Consider the following 21,127-nt stretch of genomic DNA (forward strand, 5'->3'; position numbering starts at 1 on the left):
ATGATTCCTTTGCCACGCATTGGATGATTGTAAAGATCAGGCCGGGTCTTGTTGTGGGAGATTTCTACGGCAATCGGGAGAAGAGATTCATTGTTCACAAATGTAATACAAGTCTTATCAGTCGCAAGCATCCGGCCTTTCGATTACACATTAATCACAAGTTATGTGTGGTCATTGCTTTAAAATATGCAAGTACATTTCTAAAACACCAGAAATGTTACTCCAATTTATGGTTTAAGATACTTCGTCATGCGAGATGTGGTTAAAAATTTAAACGTGGAATTCCGTCTGAGGAAAAATTCAAATTCACAAGAAAGAGACCTGGAAAAATTAATATTGTTTTGTGAAGGAACACATATGCTATATATACATATAAAAATATATATTTATATCAATATATAATATATATATATAAATACATATTAATATATATATATTTCTTTATATATATAAATATAATATAAAATATATATTGATATAAATAATTTAGAGATCTGGGGAAATAAATATTGTTTTGTGAAGGAAAAAGTATGCTATATTTATATATATGTGTATATATATATTTTAATATATATAAAGAAATAGAAAGATATAGATATTTATATATATAAATATATAACATAATATATATATAAATAATGTTACCAGTATTCATTCATGCGCATAAAGAACATGAAAGAAAACAATATACGTATCTTTCAGGACATTTTCACCAGAAGAGCTTTATGAAATTCAGATGGCTCGAAACCCATTATGGAAACAAAACCACATGTATAATCGCTTCCCTCCATTTCAGAGCAGTATATGTATCTTTTATTGGCATGTTGGCTGAATTTTTATAGCTTTACCCAATATTGTAAGCCCCTCTATCAGAGCCATGAACTGCAGCTGTCCACAGATTCAACCATAAATAAAGTTTGCTATGAATACAACACAAAGTTAAGTGTAAATGAAACCACTAGGCGTCACTGTCCAATCCTGTCTTTTATTATGAGCTTCTGTCTTCTTCCTTGGTCCAACACACAGAACCAGTGTCTTACTTGATGCCGTATTCATATTTATTTCTTCTTCTTCTGATGCTTCTTTGTAATGCAGCAAAAGGGATGTATTAAAAAGAAGCAGCAGAAGAGGATGACAAGCTGAGGGTTTGGTGCAGGTAGAGCTCCGCCCACTTTAAGCCTGGGGATGGAGGGTTGACCCCGGACATGACCCCATCAAACATCTGGAAGCAGAGCTCGTAGATCTGCCCATCGGCCTTATTACATTTAATGTAGGCACCTTTAAAGCCACATTCATCTTTTTCTAATTTAATAAGGCGACGACTCGCCAGATGACGTCATCTTCTTGATGACGTCACCGTGAGCAGAGATGTCCTGGCTTCATTCCAGATGGAGCTTTTGCAGATGGGTTTCTTCTTCTTTCTTTTTTTTGCAGAAACAATCAATAAAAATCATTGAAGCAAACTATCTCATATACAAAACATAGCACGCATAATAAATATTACACATTAACAAAAAGCTAAATTAAAAGTAAAAGTTAACCTTTTTGGTTTGGGCTATGTTTAGAACAAGGTCATAAATCACCATCTGAAAAGTTGTCCAAAACTAATATAAAGAGTTATAAAATATATAAACTGTACGGTTTCATTCACACACCAAACAGAATGAAGGCTTTGTTTATTCGCACAGAATCATCCAAACCAGAGACTTCAGACTTTAATTTTTTCCTTCAACTTAAAAAAAATTAAATTAAATATTAAAAAAAGACAATAATTCTTTTTTTTAATGAAGAAATAAGTTTGCATTTATTGGACAAACCAAAAAGTAGGCAAACTCACAGTGTAACGATGGAAATGTTTATGGGGTGAAAAATAAATGAAGGCTTTGGTTCCACGATGCCGTACGTCTGGAAAAACTAAAAATACCCGGAAGTACAAATCCATTATCGCCGTGGTTACCGTCTTGATCAGATCATAGCTTCTCGGGGTCGTCGTCTGCACACGGCACGTAGGCATCACTTCTGGAACACAAAGCTCTTCAGATAGACGGGTATTATTTATATACTTTATACATTCTCTTCTCGCTGTACACTGAAGTCTCACGCTCGTCTTGAAACTGGGCGCTCAGCATTCATCCTCAATCACATGATGAAACACACGGGAAGAAGAAGAGCACACAGTATTCAGGATCAATGCTGCATAGTTTCCACTTTGGAATATCAAACAAACTTATTTGTAAACCACGTATGAATCGGAGATGGAGGCACGTATGAAATCTGTTGAAAAATACACGTTATTTTTAAGAAAAGAAAAGGTGTGTGGATGATGCTGACTTGTCATCACCAGGTGGGTGTGGCTAGAAGCAGCAGGAGGGAACCGCCAGAGCGTTTATCGGACAGTTTCAGCACAAACTCACGCAAACAAACGGAAGCAATAAATAACACGGGGATAAAACAACGTACGGAGCAATGAGAACGCTAAACCCTCGAGACTAGCGGGGCGGTGGCGTCCAACGAGGATCAAAAGGAAAACAAAAGGAGGCGGACGGACGTCCTGACGCACAGCGACGCGTTAACGCCGACAGATGCTCGCCGACGCTTTACGGTGAGGACACGTAACCGGGGTTCCACGAGGACGGCAGAACCACGTTCCCAGAGGAGAACCTTCAGGAAGGCAGTCTGCAGAACACACGGGGGAGGGAGGGTGTGTGTGTGTGTGTGTATACGGCTACATGAAGGGAACTAATGCACAAGTTCATCAAATCAGAGGGTGACATGTGGGTCCCGTTACCACGGCATTGACTTATTTGACGTTGTATGAACATGACCTCAATTATTGTCGACTTGTTTTACGATGTATTCACGACCGCAACCGTTATCAACTTATTTTACGATGTATGGACCGCGATAATTTTACACGATCGACTTTTTTTTAACGATGTATGCACATGACCGCGATAATTTACGACTTATTTTACGATGTATGGACATGACCGCGATCATTTTACACTATCGACTTTTTTTACGATGTATGCACATAAACTGCGATCATTTTTACGATTTTAACTTCGCAGCTAATTTTTGCCGAGCTCGTCGTCGCCCGGTGTAAACGCATCGCGACAGGCCTGGGGTCAGTTTCACATTCAGCCGGCTAACGTCTTTCAAACGACGCACACATGTAGATTTCTCCAGGACACTCGGACGCTGAATCTGTTGACGCACAACAACAAAAATGAGGAACGCAACCGTCACACTTTTCTCTCTTTTCACCGGCAAACACAACTGCCTACATCTGCCCCGACCTTTCACAATAAAAGCCCTAGACATATACACTGTGTAACCGTTTTCCAATGAGAACTCAAATCCCCTCGGACCATTTCACGAAAGAGAAACTCGACAACGTCTCTCACAGTACCGAAGGCTGCACCGACAGTTCGTTTAAATATGTTTGAGAGTATTTTTGCATTTAGTTTTTTTTCGTACGAAGGGATGGAGGCTAAAACAAAAGCGAAGCTGTGGACGTATCACCGGAGTGAAGAAGAAGGGAAAGTCATTTTTTTGTTGCCGTTGATGGACACAAAGTCTTCAAATCAACTCGATCTGAATCCTCCTCAGAGTTCACGTTTAGAGCCGCGAGAGGAAAAGAAAAGGCGGAACACGCAGGAGTGCGTAAGAGTCACCCGTTAAGCATGCTCTCCAATAATATGACACCCAAACACACAAACTCGGAGCTAAACGCCGGCCCTATTTACAGTAGCGGATCGGGGGCGTGGATCAAATCAATGTTCCGTGGCTCCACCAATCACGGACGGCGTTGGAATGGAAGCAAGGAATCGATCAGCGGGAGCGTGCAGCGCCCCCTGCTGGTTTCACCCGCTGCTGGCGGCGGCGTGTGTATTGCGTGTGGCTCGGAGGCGTTTGATGCTCTTACAAGTCAAGGAACCAGGAGGGTTGTTGTTGTTGTTGTTTTTACAGTTCTTCATAATCTCCGTCATCTCTTTTGATCGACGTCGCTCCTCCGCCCAAAAAGTCCTCCAGCTCGTCCACTTCCGTCTTCTTGCTCCGGGACTTCTTCTTCTTCTTCTCTTTGTCATCCGCCGCCGGAGGCTCGTCTTTCTCCTTCTTCTTCGGTTTGTGTTTCTTCTTGTTCTTCTCGTCCTCCTGAGACACACAGAGCTCGAGTTACTGCGTCGCCGTCTTACAGACACGTGACCGCTCGCCGTGTGTGTGTGTGTGTGTGTGTGTAGCAACGTGGCAGACGCAACTTTACCTCTTTGCTTTTCTTCTTCTTCTTCTTCTTGTCTTTGGAGGGTTTGCTTTCTTTGTCTGAAAGAGGAACAGACACACCGATTGGTTGGTGGACCGTCGCCGTATTGGTCTTTTCCAAAAGTGGGTGGAGCTAAGTAAAACCAGACACTAAAGGCGACATTTTAACCAGATCGCAACCGTCGAGGTAGCCCCGCCCATGTTCTGCTCCACGGTCCATAGAGTACTAAATGATGACATCACCCTGTATTGAAGAAGATTTCAAACTGGAGATGGAGACATAAACTCATGTTTACAATGTTTACTGAGGGAATACATCAAGTCATCTCCTGCTTTTGAGATGACGGAGCAAACCACGCCCCTTTTAAAGTTATTTATTTGTATTTCTCCTGCTGTTGTTGTTATTTGTTTTTCATTTCTGTATATATGTGTTCCATCTGTGGGGAAAAGACAAATAAAGTGTTGAAGAGATTCCCAAAGACGGCCGTGTTGTATCGCGAGGAGAGTTAGGAGGACACGGAGTTAGGAAGACACGGAGTTAGGAGGACACGGAGTTAGGAGGACACAGAGTTAGGAGGACACAGAGTTAGGAGGACACAGAGTTAGGAGGACACAGAGTTAGGAAGACACGGAGTTAGGAGGACACGGAGTTAGGAAGACACGGAGTTAGGAAGACACAGAGTTAGGAAGACACGGAGTTAGGAGGACACGGAGTTAGGAGGACACAGAGACTTGCCTTCCTGCTCCTCGCCGCTCTCCCTGGCGGCGGGCGACTCGTCTCGGACGCCGAGGCCGAACAGGTCGGCGTCGTCTTTGTGCCTGAAGGAGATCACGGCGGGCTTCAGGGGCGCGGCGGCGGCGGCGGCCAGCTGCAGCTCGTCGTCAGAGAGGTCGGACAGGAGCTCGTCTCGGACCGGAAACACATCCTGAGAGGAAGAGGAGGGCGAAGAGCATGAAGGGGGGGGGGAACGAGGCCTCTCATTGGACGGGACCAGAACGTCTTTAGAAGCTTTATACACGACTATTCAGGCTCACAGGGTATGAGCAGTTGTCATAAAAATGGCAATAATAATACTATTAGGCAGTAATAAGAATATTAGGCAGTAATAAGAATATTAGGTAATAATAAGAATATTACGTAATAATAAGACTATTAGGCAGTAATAAGAATATTAGGCAGTAATGAGAATATTAGGTAATAATAAGAATATTAGGTAATAAGACTATTAGGCAATAATAAGAATATTAGGCAATAATAAGATTATTAGGCAGGAATAAAACTATTAAGCAGTAGTCTACAGATTCAACGTGTTTTCTGAGTGACTATCATATTAAATGTTATTCTTATTTCTTTGTGGTTATAACAACTATCGACAATTAGAACTAATTTCTTATTTTTTAAAGAATAAAACATTATATTTATTGATGTGTGAACCGACCTAGTACAGGCAATACAGACAGCTAATAAATGATCATCACGATGAGAGGACATTCTGGGGGCCTGTGTGGCCCTCATGGGGACATCAGGGCAGCATTATATTTCTGAGGGCGGTTTTCCGACGCCGTGTAATTCACAGAACGACTAAACAGACTTTACCGTGGTAACTTGTGGTGCGTCCGACACCTCGGACTCAAAGTCGGGGTCGTCCATGATGTACGAGAGCATCTGAGGGGCCGCGGGGGCCTCGGGGTCCGTGTCCGAGTCCTCGGCTCTCGGCGGGCTTCCCTTCTTCTTGCCCTGCTGCGCCGCGGGGGCCAACGAGAGGGAGGCGGGCGCCGGGGGGGCCTTAGGGGCCGGCTGTGGTTTGGTGATGTGGATCACACGCCTGGGAAAACACATGGTGACCAATGAACAGGTTCATCCTCATGACCAATGAACAGGTTCATCCACATGACCAATGAACAGGTTCATCCTCATGACCAATGAACAGGTTCATCCACACGACCAATGAACAGGTTCATCCACACGACCAATGAACAGGTTCATCCTCATGACCAATGAACAGGTTCATCCTCATGACCAATGAACAGGTTCATCCTCATGACCAATGAACAGGTTCATCCTCATGACCAATGAACAGGGTTCATCCTCATGACCAATGAACAGGTTCATCCACATGACCAATGAACAGGTTCATCCACATGACCAATGAACAGGTTCATCCACATGACCAATGAACAGGTTCATCCACATGACCAATGAACAGGTTCAAGATTCAAGATGCACTATTTACAATAAAAACAACACAATATTTACAGTAAGTGTGTGTGTGTGTGTGTGTGTGTGTGTGTAAGACAGTCCTGATGGCCTGAGGAAAGAAACCGCAGCAGCTGAAACAGTCTGTTGTTGGGGTGGTGAGGATCCTTCATGATCCTGCCGGCTCTGGTTCTGCACCTCCTGGTGTACAAGTCCTGCAGGGTGGGAGTGTAGTCAACCAGGCTGTGATGCTTCCCGTCAAGAAGGACTGAAGGATCCTCTGGGAAACTTTAAATTTCCTCAGCTGCCTGAGCCTTTCTCACCAGAGTGTCTGTGTTCGACCATGTCAGATCCTCGGTGATGTGGACTCACAGTAGTCCCGTTAATCCCCAGTGGTGAGTACGCAAGTCCACAATCAGCTCCTTAGTTTTGGTGACATTCATGATGAGGCTGTTGTCCTGGCACCAGAGTGACAGATCAGATCAGGCCCACCACCACTGTGTCATCCGCAAACTTGATGATGGTGTTGAGCTGAACCCCTGACCACCTGTGGCCTGGCGGTCAGGAAGTCCAGGATCCAAGCACACAGGGGTGTTCAGTCCCAGCTCAATCAGCTTGCCGCCAGTCTGGAGGGACTATGGTGTTGAAAGCTGAACTATAATCAATGAACAGCAGTCTCACATAGCCCCCTCTGGCTGTCCAGATGAGAGAGTGTGGTGTGCAGTACCTGGGAGACAGCATCATCCGTGGATCTGTTTGTCCATGGAGGAAGCATTTCATGACCACCGACTCAGCCAGGAGAGGTTGAATATTGTGGTGAACACTTCACCTCGGCTCTTTTAAGTACACATCATGTAGGTCCGAAACATCATCCATCTTATTTTCCAGAGACTCACTGCTGTTGTCGTGGTCCGCCCGCGCGATGACAAAACCCTTGTTTTGGCGCAAAGTTTATGTCCAAACATTAAAATAAACACCATCATTATGTTCATCCTCATGACCAATGAACAGGTTCATCCTCATGACCAATGAACAGGTTCATCCACATGACTAATGAACAGGTTCATCCTCATGACCAATGAACAGGTTCATCCTCATGACCAATGAACAGGTTCATCCTCATGACCAATGAACAGGTTCATCCTCATGACCAATGAACAGGTTCATCCTCATGACCAATGAACAGGTTCATCCACATGACTAATGAACAGGTTCATCCTCATGACCAATGAACAGGTTCATCCACATGACCAATGAACAGGTTCATCCTCATGACCAATGAACAGGTTCATCCACATGACTAATGAACAGTGCTAGTGAGAAGTGCATCACGGCTCAGTGGTGCGCCAGCATCACTCACGCCGCTGCAGACAGCATTTAACGGAGCAGCGCGCGCTCTGATCGGGGGTGGAGATTTCAGTCTTCTTGTCTGATCAATACGCAACTGTGAGGTGCTGCTGATCACTCACTCAACAGCCCGACTTGCACGAGTAGACGGTGCAAGACTCATTTTGACCCAGGAAAAATCCTGACTAACATCCAAGCTAACCTAACTTCCCAAACGCTGTGGACATCTGAACGCTGATTGGCCGAGACGCCACACCCCATCAAAGATGTTCTATTGCCATTTTCTCCGAAAATAATAAATCGTTTGGGACCACTGCTCATGACCAATGAACAGGTTCATCCTCATGACCAATGCACAGGTTCATCCACATGACCAATGAACAGGTTCATCCTCATGACCAATGAACAGGTTCATCCTCATGACCAATGCACAGGTTCATCCACATGACCAATGAACAGGTTCATCCTCATGACCAATGACCAGGTTCATCCTCATGACCAATGACCAGGTTCATCCTCATGACCAATGAACAGGTTCATCCACATGACCAATGAACAGGTTCATCCTCATGGTGACCAATGAACAGGTTCATCCTCATGGTGACCAATGAACAGGTTCATCCTCATGACCAATGAACAGGTTCATCCACATGACCAATGAACAGGTTCATCCTCATGACCAATGAACAGGTTCATCCACATGACCAATGAACAGGTTCATCCACATGACCAATGAACAGGTTCATCCACATGACCAATGAACAGGTTCATCCTCATGACCAATGCACAGGTTCATCCACATGACCAATGAACAGGTTCATCCACATGACCAATGAACAGGTTCATCCTCATGACCAATGAACAGGTTCATCCACATGACCAATGAACAGGTTCATCCACATGACCAATGAACAGGTTCATCCTCATGACCAATGAACAGGTTCATCCACTTGACCAATGAACAGGTTCATCCACATGACCAATGAACAGGTTCATCCTCATGAACAATGAACAGGTTCATCCACATGACCAATGAATTTGGACTTTTCTTTCTGTTCTTCCTCGTCAGCCCTCAGAAGCACAGCATTCATGCCGCTGTGAGGACTTACGCCTTCAGCTCCAGGTCGCTGTCCGGGTCTCGGTTCTGTGCGATGGCCCCGGGAACGCCGTCGTCCTCGTCGCTGGTCAGAGTGAAGTCCTTGCTGGGGGGCGGGGTCTTCGGAGGGGGCAGGCTGGGCTCCGCGTCGTCGGGGTCCAGCTCATCCAGGGAACCGGACACCATGGGGTTTCCTCTGCCCTCGCCGTCACTGGACAGACACGGGACAGGGAGCTCTCATTCAGGGTTTTCCACGAGCAGACCCTTTGTGAAACCTCGGTGTACACGCGAAAAAGTGAGTATTTAAACTAACAATGAGAATTCCAAAGCATACAGTAAATAACCTTAGATGACATAAATGAGTGACAATATTTTGATTGAGAGAATAAACATTGATGTAGTTTCAGTTGCAGCGCGAAAAATGTGTGAGAAAGCGTATGCCGCCTTATATTTTGAGCGTCATTCTTTTAAACGCGTGATTTAAAACTGAGCGTAAATGAAAATAAGAATGTAACAAATGTCCATGACTGAGTTTTTTTATTTTCAGGACTTTTCCAGGGTTGGAAATAACTATTTACTAATTCCAGGACTTTTCCAGGTTTTCCATGACCGTATGAACCCTGTCATTACTCTTATTGCGAGGGGGGGGGGGGGGGGAGTCTTCCATTGGGGGCTACTGAGCATCTCTGACCCAAAACAGCCAGCTCGTGGAAACCAGGGGGCCAGTTGCACGGCTTCAAGACACTAACGGATTGTTGGAATCGCTACAACACTGGTTATTATATTTTCACTGCTTTCATCTATTGACATGAACTCCGCCATGTTTTAAGTTGTTCTCCTTATTTTGGTTTCACATTTTTTGACTAACTTTAAGGGATTCCTTAAGAATGAGATGAGGAGAAATCTTCAAGCGTAAACTTTAAGATGACTTGAGCCTGTTTTGTGCTACTGATTATATTTGCTGGGAATCCTCATTCAAACTTTTAGGGAAAATCTGAACTCGAGATGTTTTGTGCGGCCGACCCCAGAACCTCAGTGACAATGAATGTACATAACACATCAATTAAACACGCGTGTTGAGGCTAAAACATAGTAAGATCAAAAAGCCACCGAAGCCTGGGCGGTCGTCTCACCTGTCGCTGTCCGCTGCCGCCGGATGCTGAGGAGGCCCTTTGGCCCTGGAGGGCCGGCTCTCCTCCAGGAAGCTCCGGTCCAGCCTCTCGTCGGGCACAAAGTCGTCCACGCTCTGAACCTTGCCGGGGCACGCCGGGGCGGGGGGGTCGTCTGAGGAGAACACAGCCCGATAACTCAAATTAACTCCAGTCCTTTGATTATTTTAAACAAGTTTCACACCAGAGGATGAGAGCATCAACAAGTGACCTGTCGGGAGGACCCACCCGGTGCAGAGGGAGGAGCCTCGGCGGCGGCGGTTGGACCGAACCAGCGGGAGATGAAGCCGCGCTTCTGGGGGGCGGAGCCTCCCGGGGCCCGGAGGTGTTCGGGCGACTGCGCCGGCGGCTTCGACTCGACGGCGGGGGGGGGACCCGCGGCGCCCACGGCTACCGGCGGAGGGAGAGGGGAGGGGGCGGACACGGACGGCGACTGCGGGAGCGCCTGGAAGGGAAGCGGGGGCTGAGGGGTGCTGGGGCTGGAGCTGCCCGTAGAGGCGCCGCTGGGAGGGACGACGGGGGACTGGGAGCCCGAGTCGGGACTCTGACCGTTAGCGGGGCCGGAGCCCTTGCTGCGAGACTCCAGGTTCTCCAGGAAACTGCAGGAATCACAACGGGGCCGTGAGTGAGGACACCGAGGATACGCGCTCCCCGAAAGTCATCGGTAGCGTTTCAATCGTCTCGACTCTTTAAGTTCATCGCTCGAGAAAATGCTCATTAGTTTCAAGCTTGGATACAAACACAGCTTCACAAATCTATGAATCACATCAGCGCTCCAAAAATGATCCAAGTCGCGTCCTTATCTCGTACGATAAGTCGGTATCGTACGTACATCTCGTAGTTCTGGTCTTCGGTCTCCTGCTGGACACACAGCTCCTCCAGCGTGGCGTCCATGTCCAGCTGGTTGGTCTCCAGCTGCCTCAGGAGGGTCTCTCTCTACACACACACACACACACACACTTAATTTAACATGTATATCTGCAGTACACCTTTGAGCCACAAGAGCGAATCTCAATGTTTTTTTTATTCTGAGAATGTTGCCTGCTTCTAATATTACTATGTATATATATATATAAAGCTAATATGAACACACACAACCATTTAAGTTACAGCTGATTTAATTAAAAAAAAATATATAATAACGATGATATTAATGATGGAGTGAACATAAAGTACCTGGAGCTGCAGGAAGGGGATGTTGAAGAACCGGTGCAGGTATTTCAGACCGAAGCCGTTCTTCATGGAGGACTCGGCGTAGTGGATGTAAGACGCTCCCATCGGCCTGGAGAGGAAAACCACAACGTCCCACACATGCTGTAGATCTCTGCATCACATCAAACAAAGAGACGCGAGCGCGTTGAAGCTGAACTCTTTACTGTGAACCCGTCGCCCCAAACGCGCCGCCCGGAGAAATATGGCGTCTGTCGCAGCCACACGCGTTTGTACGTTGACTTTTCATGGGATTCGGTTTGGTGTGAACGCACCTTTAGAAGTTTGTTTGTTTAATTAAATAAATCCTGAATGGACAACGCTTTCTTTTGGCTGCGTGAACCACAAAGCCCACGGTGCGTCAGTGGCAATTTAATTTATGATCGTTTTTGATTTATTTATTGGACAAATGGCCCCACAGCGACATTTAGTTATTACATGTTGCCGTTTGGCTGCAATGCGCTGTCCGAACCAGCAGGTGGCGGTGTTGCGGCCGCATTGGAAGCAGCACAGGCGGAAAGAGCGCCTTTAAAGCTCCACGAGGCTCCGCCCACCGCGACCGCTCAGCGCCGCTCTCTTACCGGTTCAGTCCGCCGATGAGGTCCCTGATGTCGTCGGGCAGGATGACGCGGTGCTCGCCCATGTCCCGGTGGTTGCCCAGCACGCACACCGGCACGTGGGAGGGCACTTTGGGCAGCTCCCTCACGATGTAGTTAAAAGTCCTGCGAGTGGACAAACACGTGGGGGGGGGGGGGGGACGAAATTATTTAGTAGAGTCAGGTCGGATATCACTTGTGCAAATAATCGATCAGCTGGAACCATCGGAGAACGATGCGCTGATGCCATATCATCATATCCAGAACAGCCTCAGACCCCACTATACATAACACATCCATATTTTGCACACAGCCCTGAGTGAAGTTCAGTGGAGGTCTAAAAAAATTTGTTTAAAGGACTCAGATCATCAGCTGGTGTCCACCACTCACGTGAAGTAGTATCTCCATACGTTTACTCATGGATTCACGATGAGAACGCGGAGCGGTCGCGCGAGTGTCGTCACCGGCTTCATTTACACACGGTGCTAATTTACACGATCCATATGTGCAGGTGGGGAAGGTTTGCCGGGTCGGGTCACCGGAGGAGGAGAGTGACGGTCGCCATGGTTACTCCTCCGCTCCGGCGAGCTCCGATACCCTCGTCAGATATCCGTTTACAGCTCGCCTGTGTTCAGCGTGCCGCGTCGTCTCCCCGGTGGGACAACACACCACGGATTAATCAATGAAGTCGTGTTCACTGCAGCGATTTCACTCGCATAGTGTCGTCGTGATATCTGCGAGATCTGGGCCCTAACAGCGATACCAGTACTGTTACGACGTTGGAAGTAACACGTCAGTACATGGCGACAATAACAACAAACATTCCAACATCTATTGGTGCCACCTGTCCCTCAGGACATGACATTATTAAAAAATTTAAATGAAAAAAAGATCTCCATCTTTTCCCTCAGATATAATGGCAAACAGTTGTGTTGGAATGTCTTTAGAGGTGCTGAACAGAACCCACCAGTGAAACCCAACCTGCCCATGAATATTGTATCATCAGAGCTCACTGACGAGCCGGTGAGAGGACATCAGCTCCGACAGCTCCGACCTCTGGGCCGAGAGACGCCGGATTGTCCCAGCAACCATGATGAGAAGTCATTTCAAGACCATTTAATGCCACAGATGTAGTGTTAATAAAATAGCATGGCACTACAAGTGCGACATTTCAAAGAGCAATGAACTTAATTCTTAAAGATGTTCAGACATTGGCATTGGAAATGCAATGTGAAAAAATAAGTAAATTCAATATAACCACACAACCAAAACAATAAGTAAACTTATTGCTATCTGTTCATTAAAATGTGCAATATCGGTGCAATGCCCACGTATTATAACGTTAGCGGAACCCCTACTGGTTATTCTGGCATCATGTTGGATAAAAGTCCTCTACAAACAAACATACAAATATAACGAGCAGTATCAAGGTCAGCGAAAATGATCAAAATGATGTCCATATATCGTACGATAATTCGATATCGTAAAAATTATCAAAGTCATATCCAAACAACGTACGATAAGTCGAAATAGTAAAGATTAGCATAGTCATGTCCATTATATCGTACGATAAGTCGATATCGTAAAAAGTATCGAGGTCAAGTCCATACGTCGTACGATAAGTCAAAACCATAAAAATGATCATTCATCATCATCGGACCCTATGAGACGGCATAGATCCTATCTGCCTGATGGATCGTCTGGGTCGTGAATTCTGTCCTGTTGAGACTCCGCCCTCCTCCCCACCGCCATCTGCCTGATGGATCGAATATGCCTACTATGAACTATTCATACACTCTGTCATATTCATTGAATGTATTTTAACTCTAAATCTGTCCTTCTGTACACATTACATCTATTGCATCTGTCCATCCTACAGGTTTCTTCCCTTTTTTTCCCCCTGAAGGGTTATTTGGGAGTTTTTCCTGGTCCGATGTGAGGTTTTGGGGCAGGGATGTCTATGTGTACAGATTGTAAAGCACTCCGAGACAAATTTGTAATTTGTGAAATTGGGCTATACAAATAAACTGAATTGAATTGAATTGAATTGAATATATCGTACGATATGTCAATATCATAAAAATGATCAAAGTCATGTCCATATATCATTTGATAAGTCGATATCGTACATATCATCTAACTCATGTCCATATACCGTAAAATATAATGAGGCCCCCCCCCTCTTATAACGTAGTGTTCTTGAGGCCAGCCCACTTACCACTGCTTGGTGATGTCGAACATCATGATGATTCCATTACAGTTCTTGTACACATCCAGGAACTCTGCATCCAGGGCCACGTCATCCGACTACACACGTTAAATAAAAACGGATTAATCACGCGACACAGGCAGCAAACGCACAACTTCTTACCACATTCTCCCAGACTCCTTCGCTGACCCGCACGCCAGGAAGGAGCCCGTTCCCTGAACCTGTGACAGCCGCGTGATAATCACCTCTTGGGGCTCATTCTCCAGCTTTAAATTCTCTCCGCGTCTTTTGCCTTTGCCTGGAAGAACAAGAGATCACGAGGTCAGACCAGCTGCAGGCCAGAGGAACGTCACAGCCTCCAGCTCAGCTGCTTGGTGAGGAAAAGAAGCAGAGCAGCCACGTTCCTCATGAAAAAGCATCTTAACACACATTGTCCTTTAAAACACACACACACAATGTGGGCATTAACACCTCTCTCACCAATGACCAGGGTCAACAAGAGGTCATTCACGGTCATGACGATTCAGATCTGGGTCACAACCCTCACTTGTAGAAAATGTGCACACATGCTTCTTTTTCTTTTTTTAAACAGGCGTGCTCAAAGATGGCGGTACCGGATGAGCGAGAGCGAAAGAAAATCTCTCACGCTACACACAGCAGAACAAGAAGAAGAAGTCAGCCAAACTCAGAAAAGTGTCCACGCAGCAGACCTCAGGGGAATACTGACATTCAGATAAGGGCGGGGCTAAAGATAAACCAAAGCACACAAGCTAGTTCACTACAGCGGCGCTCACCTCCACCTTCGGGAAGAGGGTATTTTTGGCCTGAGATAAGGTGCAAAAAAAAATAAAAATAGAAAGGAAAAGAAAAAGAAAAAGAAGACAACGTCAACACCGAGGACAGGAGCACAAACAAAAGCTGAAACCGACGCGTCCGTTTGGTCGTCGTGGGATACGGCAGCTGATCGACAGCAGCGGAGAGATAGAGGCGGGGCTTCTGAGAGCGAGGCGAGCCTCCGCGTCGACACTCACCTTTGTCCACCACGTCCCACACCTCGACTTTGACCACATCGTCGGTCGCTGAGGAGGAAGTAGAAAGGGCGTTTGCATTATTCACGTGCTTGGGGTAAATACTTCAAATGTGCAGGCGGTTAAGCGACTCTAGTACGGATCCAACAACTGCAGACGCTAGCGGTGGTCGTGGCGGTGGAGAGAGATCGGCTCGGTGCGGAGCGACTAACACAAATACGGGACCGCTACTCTAAGACGGCTTCGCTGAAGCCAAGTCGACATGTTACCTTGATATGGAGCCACTGAAACAGAAGCAGCGAGGCAGACAACAGACGTCAAACATGAGCCAAAGTAGAAACACAGCAGCTCAGAACACGAGGACTTACTTTTGTAGTTCCAGTGGATACTCGTGGCTTGGATCTCCTGCGTGGGGAGGTACTCCTCCACAAACTTCTTGCCTTGCAGTCGATGCCATAAAGTACTCTTGCCGGTATTTCGATCTCCCCGGATGACTATTTTCACTTAAATACAGAGAAATAAAGAGTCGGTCAGTCATCGGCTCATCCGCTCCGCTCACAAGCAACAACAGAACGAGTCGGCCCGACTGTTTAATTAGTAATTTTATATACTTTGTCTTTTAATTAGATTGCATCTATTGATGTTCTTTGTTGTTGTTATTCATGTAAAAAAACACTTAAATGTCACCACGTCCGAAACAAACTTGCAATACGATAAAAAAATAAAATAAAATAAAATATATATCATACCTGCAAACTCATGAGGGGTGAAAAAGGTGACAATGGGGTGGGGGTCCTCTGCTCTGACTAAGTCAGTGGCCACAAACCCTTCTAATACTGTCCATATTGGACAACCCGGACCACCCTCTCCACCACCTCCTACAGGGACAGAGGAGTACTTTCTCCAGACGTCTCCTCACGCTCCGCTGCCACAAGGAGAGATACAGGAGAACATTCCTGCCGACGGCTATGAGGCTCTACAACAGTTCACCTCTTGCCAGATCACCCTAACCCTTCTTATATTTGTGTTTTTTATTTTTATTTTTATTCTTGTGTGTTGCTGCTACTGGCTCGACAAATTTCCCCTTGGGGATTAATAAAGTATATATCTATCTATCTATCTATCTATCTATCTATCTAATAAGAATATAATAGATGTTTGTATGTATATATATATAAATACAAACATATATATATCTATATATATGGCCGCCACACCTTGAAATATTCAGTAATATTTATTTTGCATGGGCCCAGGTGTGAATAGGAGCGAAGCCCATTCAGAGACATCTCTACGGCCCACTTGAGCGACAATCACACAGGTTAACAAGTCCCACGTTACACTATTTTACAAATCAAGTAACTTCCTGAATTTGGTGCACTTGAACACTTTTTTTAATTTCTAAATTATTTTAGAAATTAATTCCTTTTGTTCCTCTTTTATCCAATAATATATTGTAATAAACCTTCCCACCCACCCTGTCTGTGATATCTCATCAGAGGCCCACACCCCGGGAAGTGGCTGAATGGAGAAGGGGTGGGGGGGTTTCTGTGAGATTCACAGACTGAAATCCTGCTGGAAATCACTTCTATTTACAGACTCTGGTTCGGTGCTCCGTGACGTCACTCCGTGGTTCTGTGACTTGCGACGTCACAGAACCAGAGTGTCACGTGACAACGTTTCCATGGTGACGGACAAGGTCACGGAGATCGAAGGACAAGTGACTTCCACCAGGAAACCTGTTTAAACTTGATATGCATGTACACGTTGTGTATGTATATATGTACTTATGTGTGTGCATACTACTGTTTATATCTGTCACGGGACACAACACGTAACTATCTCATCTTTCATGGAACAATGTAATTATCAGGCCAGCAGAACATTGTACAATGGTGCTATTAACATCCGCTAGCTAAACGGCGCTAACTGTCTTCACTTTAACTTCTACAGTTAATAACTGCCAAAATATAAAAGCGAGCGAACATAACATTAATATATATATGGTGTTTATGTACGTTTCTCACCTGTAAACACCAAGAGACTCGCATCAACAGCTGCGTCACTGTCTGTGTTACGCTGGTCTAACTTGTTTGTTTAAGACAAGAATTACGGCGCCAGTCATGTCAAAACCCGCTACTGCCCCCTACTGGCGAACACAAGTATAACAATATTTTAAAATCATTCAAATTAGGAAAAATGGAAAAGCAGCACATCTTCAAATTTAAGAATCTGGAACCATAAAATGTCTTTTTAATTATTTAAAGTGAAATTATTATCAAATTAGTTTCTTCTTTTTTTCTTCTCTTAAGCAACTAATTGATTAATCTAATAATATTTTTAGCTGAACTTTGGTAGTTTTACAACAAAATGTATAAAGTAGAAATATTATTAATGATATAATGATAGTAATAAAAAATATGCGTTGTCATTATATATCATATGGTTAAAGTCATTCATAAACCAACTTCCCTTTCTTTGGCCTGAACAACAAGGACTCGTGAGCTCTGCTGAGCCATGACTCTGTTCCCTGAGTCTGTTCTGCCTCTACCTGGCTGTCACTAACATTATAACTTCTATACGATACCTGCCATAAATATCATGATGCCAGAATTCGATACAATACCATAAAAACAATGATACCAAAAATACGATACTGGTAAATTTGTCTATAATAGTAATAAATAAAACATATGTATGGTTCACTTTTTACCAACTTTTTCAACACTTAACAAATGGCAGTAATATAAGTATTAATACAGCAAGATATGAATGAAACTACATGGTGCCATCATAGCATTGATTATACGCTAAGAGGCCTTTAGTCTGTATCTGACCAGATGATACAGAGTTCATCAGGATGAGCAGCTGTAGAGTTACATCACTTTACAGACTGTCTGCATTGGAGACAAAGAACTGAAACATTTCACTTCTGGAATCATCTTTTTCTTCTTTTTTTAAAGCTGAAGACTTCAAGTCTCTAAAGCTCCGCCACTTGACGCCACTCGCTGTGAGCGCTGCGCAGCGCATTGCGTGCAGACCGCTCGACACGGAGCAGCGCGTGCGCTCTGATCGCTCTTTTAATGAAGTATTGATAAAAAAGAAATGCTCAATCACATCGTGTTTATCGTACGGTACTTTGTTAGCATCGCTCCACCGTGCAGCGTGACAGCAGCAGATGTAGCGGACTAACATTCAAGCTAACCTAACTTCCCAAACGCTGTCGACATCTGAACGCTGATTGGCCGAGACGCGACACGTCCATCAAAGATGTTTTATTGCGAAGAGCACCACTCCACATTTTCTCCGCGTCCCACTCCAATCTCATAAACGCCGGCCGGCCAGTTGACCCCGCCCCCCTACCCCAAAACAAAAACTCTTCGGATCCACACGATTCACTTGGATGACCTATTTTGATTTCAAAACGGTGAATTTCACCGAAAGGTGACAAGTTTGCAGGTATGATATATATTTGACATATTTTTTAAAGATGGATATATCTAGATTTTGCCGGCGTCACGTACTGTTATACTGGACCCCTTTGGCGAAGCGTCTCTGCAAACTTTGGTTCATGGACTGCAAGCCAGCCGGAAAGTTCTTGTCCCTGAGCTGCCCGGGCTCGGACCCCACCAGCTTCTTGAACGCCGTAAACATCTCGGCGGTGCGTCGCGGGCCTGTGCGGTAACGTGCGGCGGATCTCCCAGAGGCCGGTTGTCACACAACGGGTAACGGCGTCTCCTGGTGGATGAGGGCGCTACGGGTCCATGCTTAGAAGCACATGGGAAGCCAATCGGACGAGATATCAGCTCTGAATTCAGGCTCTTAGATCTGACTGGATGCTCCTGGTCACCAGTCAGAGGTAGAGGGGACGACTATGGTTGTGTTGAACATCATCTGTGAAAAAACAAAACAAATAGAGGAATACAAAAACCACGGTTGGCATGTTTTTCCAGAAACCTCACACCCTTTGAACAGTATTCCACCTCCATATCTCTTGACACGAGGCTATCCTGTGAGACTATTTTTAAGTGCCGCAGAAGAGCGTGAATCGCCAAATGGCCCAGATGTCATCCCTCGCCTCAGCTACAACGGCACAGAGTTCCAACGGAACACAGCAAAGTAGTGTGTTGCTGTGATGCTGCATGAAACTGGCAAACACTGGCTGAAGAGCTCAGATGCTAACGCGTTTCTTTTTCCAGTGCTTTTATTCCTCTTCAGTGTACTTAGGATTTTCTTTCAAGTTACTTACCTTTCATTTTTATCGTTTAATTTTATATACTTTGTCTTTTAATTAGATTGCATCTATTGATGTTCTTTGTTGTTGTTCTTCATGTAAAAAAACACTTAAATGTCACCACGTCTGAAACAAACGCCGTCTCACTACTAAACAATAACCCACTGTAGCATATATATTTATCCCTGCACTTCTCGCACTCTCCACTTCTTCTGGCACTACTGTTTCACAGCCACTGTATATAGCCATTCCTCTTGTATATACTTTAAGTCACTTTCTAAAACTTCTTAGACCGTTGCACTGTTTTGCACTGTTTGTTCTGTACTGCACTGTTTGTTTTGTTTGTTCTGTATTGTATTGTGTTGTAATGTATATTTTGTGTAAGCACTGAGACACTTTACCGAGTCAAATTCCTTGTTTGTGCAAACTTACTTGGCCAATAAAACTGATTCTGATTCTGATACGATAACAAACAAAAGAAATTATATATATATATATATATGACATATTTTTTTAAAGATGGATATAGCTAGATTTTGTTTCTTCCAATACAACAAAATTAAATATATAGATTTTTATTTATTTTACTGGTAAGAAAATAAGTGTTTCCATATAATTATTTAGAAAAATTAAATATACAAAATATGCTATATTTATTTATATATATATAATTTTCTCAATATGACAACAAATACATCTTTTTTTTTATATTTAAGCGTTTCCATATATTTTATATTAAAGTGTTTCCATACATATATATACACACATATATATATGGAAACACTTTAATATAAAATATATGGAAACACTTAAATATAAAAAAAACACATATTTGTTGTCATATTGAAAAAATATATATATATATATATATATTTTTTTTTTTAAAGGTTTCCAAAAATCGTGCCATTGCTTCCTAATCCACAAAACAGGGGCTAGCCCAATCGAATAGGCGATTAAAAGAGACATAATAATGCTAAATAAATAAAGGCCTTATAGCTGCTCCGCGTCCCTCTTCAATCCCAACGGGTCCCAGCTGTCACCGATCCATGATTCACCATCAGGCCTCGGGACCCGTGAGCGGTCACCTCAAAGAGCTCGAGCCGTGACTGGAGCCGCGACTCGAGCCGTGACCCCCCCGGGGAGCCGCGACCCCCCGGGGAGCCGTCCGTGTGTCCCTTTAACGTCCCCCACCTCACGCTAGCATTAGCTGTTAATGCTGCTTTAGCGCTCGAGAGAGGATTTATTTTTATCACATTTTGTATTGCAATTATGCTCAAAATATTAAAGCCGCGCATTCTAGTCTAACGGGTATGTCGACAGTCAACGAGTGACGCGGCTGCCAGGTGTGTGACCTACACCTGCTGAGCGGTAACGTTATCCCTCGGCTCCGTGTCAGTTAGCTCCACAGACGATATTAGCTAGCATAGCTTCCCCTCGCGTCCGCTCATTGGCATTAAACCGCTGCCGGACAGGAGGTTTTCTTCGCGGGTTCATGCGCTACAACATACTCACGCATATTTAATAACAGGAGAGATTGCAGTCGCGACATCTTCTCCTCGAAACATCTGTCAGCCCTCCATCCCGACAGACATATAGCAGCAGCGACATTCCGTTGCAAAAAGCGAGCAGCCACATAGACCCAGCGTCAAGCGCGAGACACAAATGTGCAACTTCCGCTACGTCTTTCAGAATAAAGCGTACGTGAGCGCTTCGGAGGCATTTACAACACAAAATACATTTGACAAGCAGATAAATGCATTCCTGAGCCTGGACGAAACA

General features: G+C 44.7%; 1 protein-coding gene across 2 annotated transcripts; it reads right to left on the reverse strand.

Annotated features, from left to right (window-relative positions):
• Nucleotides 1–965: 965 nt before the first annotated feature.
• LOC130196690 (rab-like protein 6) lies at nt 966–20,965 on the reverse strand. Of its 2 annotated transcripts, XM_056419012.1 has the most exons (17): nt 20,861–20,965; nt 18,639–19,008; nt 15,483–15,617; nt 15,118–15,165; nt 14,881–14,910; nt 14,332–14,384; nt 14,096–14,184; nt 11,863–12,003; nt 11,249–11,354; nt 10,905–11,008; nt 10,301–10,671; nt 10,037–10,187; nt 8,917–9,114; nt 5,861–6,089; nt 5,000–5,189; nt 4,268–4,323; nt 966–4,158 (listed from the first exon to the last, which is right to left on the reverse strand). In XM_056419012.1, the coding sequence occupies exons 2-17, from the start codon at nt 18,766–18,768 to the stop codon at nt 3,967–3,969; spliced, it is 2,223 nt and encodes a 740-aa protein (XP_056274987.1). In that variant the 5' UTR covers nt 18,769–19,008; nt 20,861–20,965; the 3' UTR covers nt 966–3,966. The 2 variants fall into 2 exon arrangements, with proteins under 2 accessions (XP_056274987.1, XP_056274988.1); XM_056419013.1 differs by lacking the exon at nt 14,881–14,910 and having other exon boundaries at nt 1,660–4,158.
• Nucleotides 20,966–21,127: the final 162 nt, after the last annotated feature.

The sequence above is a fragment of the Pseudoliparis swirei genome, chromosome 7 (genome assembly GCF_029220125.1).
Source record: "Pseudoliparis swirei isolate HS2019 ecotype Mariana Trench chromosome 7, NWPU_hadal_v1, whole genome shotgun sequence".
NCBI classification, from domain to species: domain Eukaryota; kingdom Metazoa; phylum Chordata; class Actinopteri; order Perciformes; family Liparidae; genus Pseudoliparis; species Pseudoliparis swirei.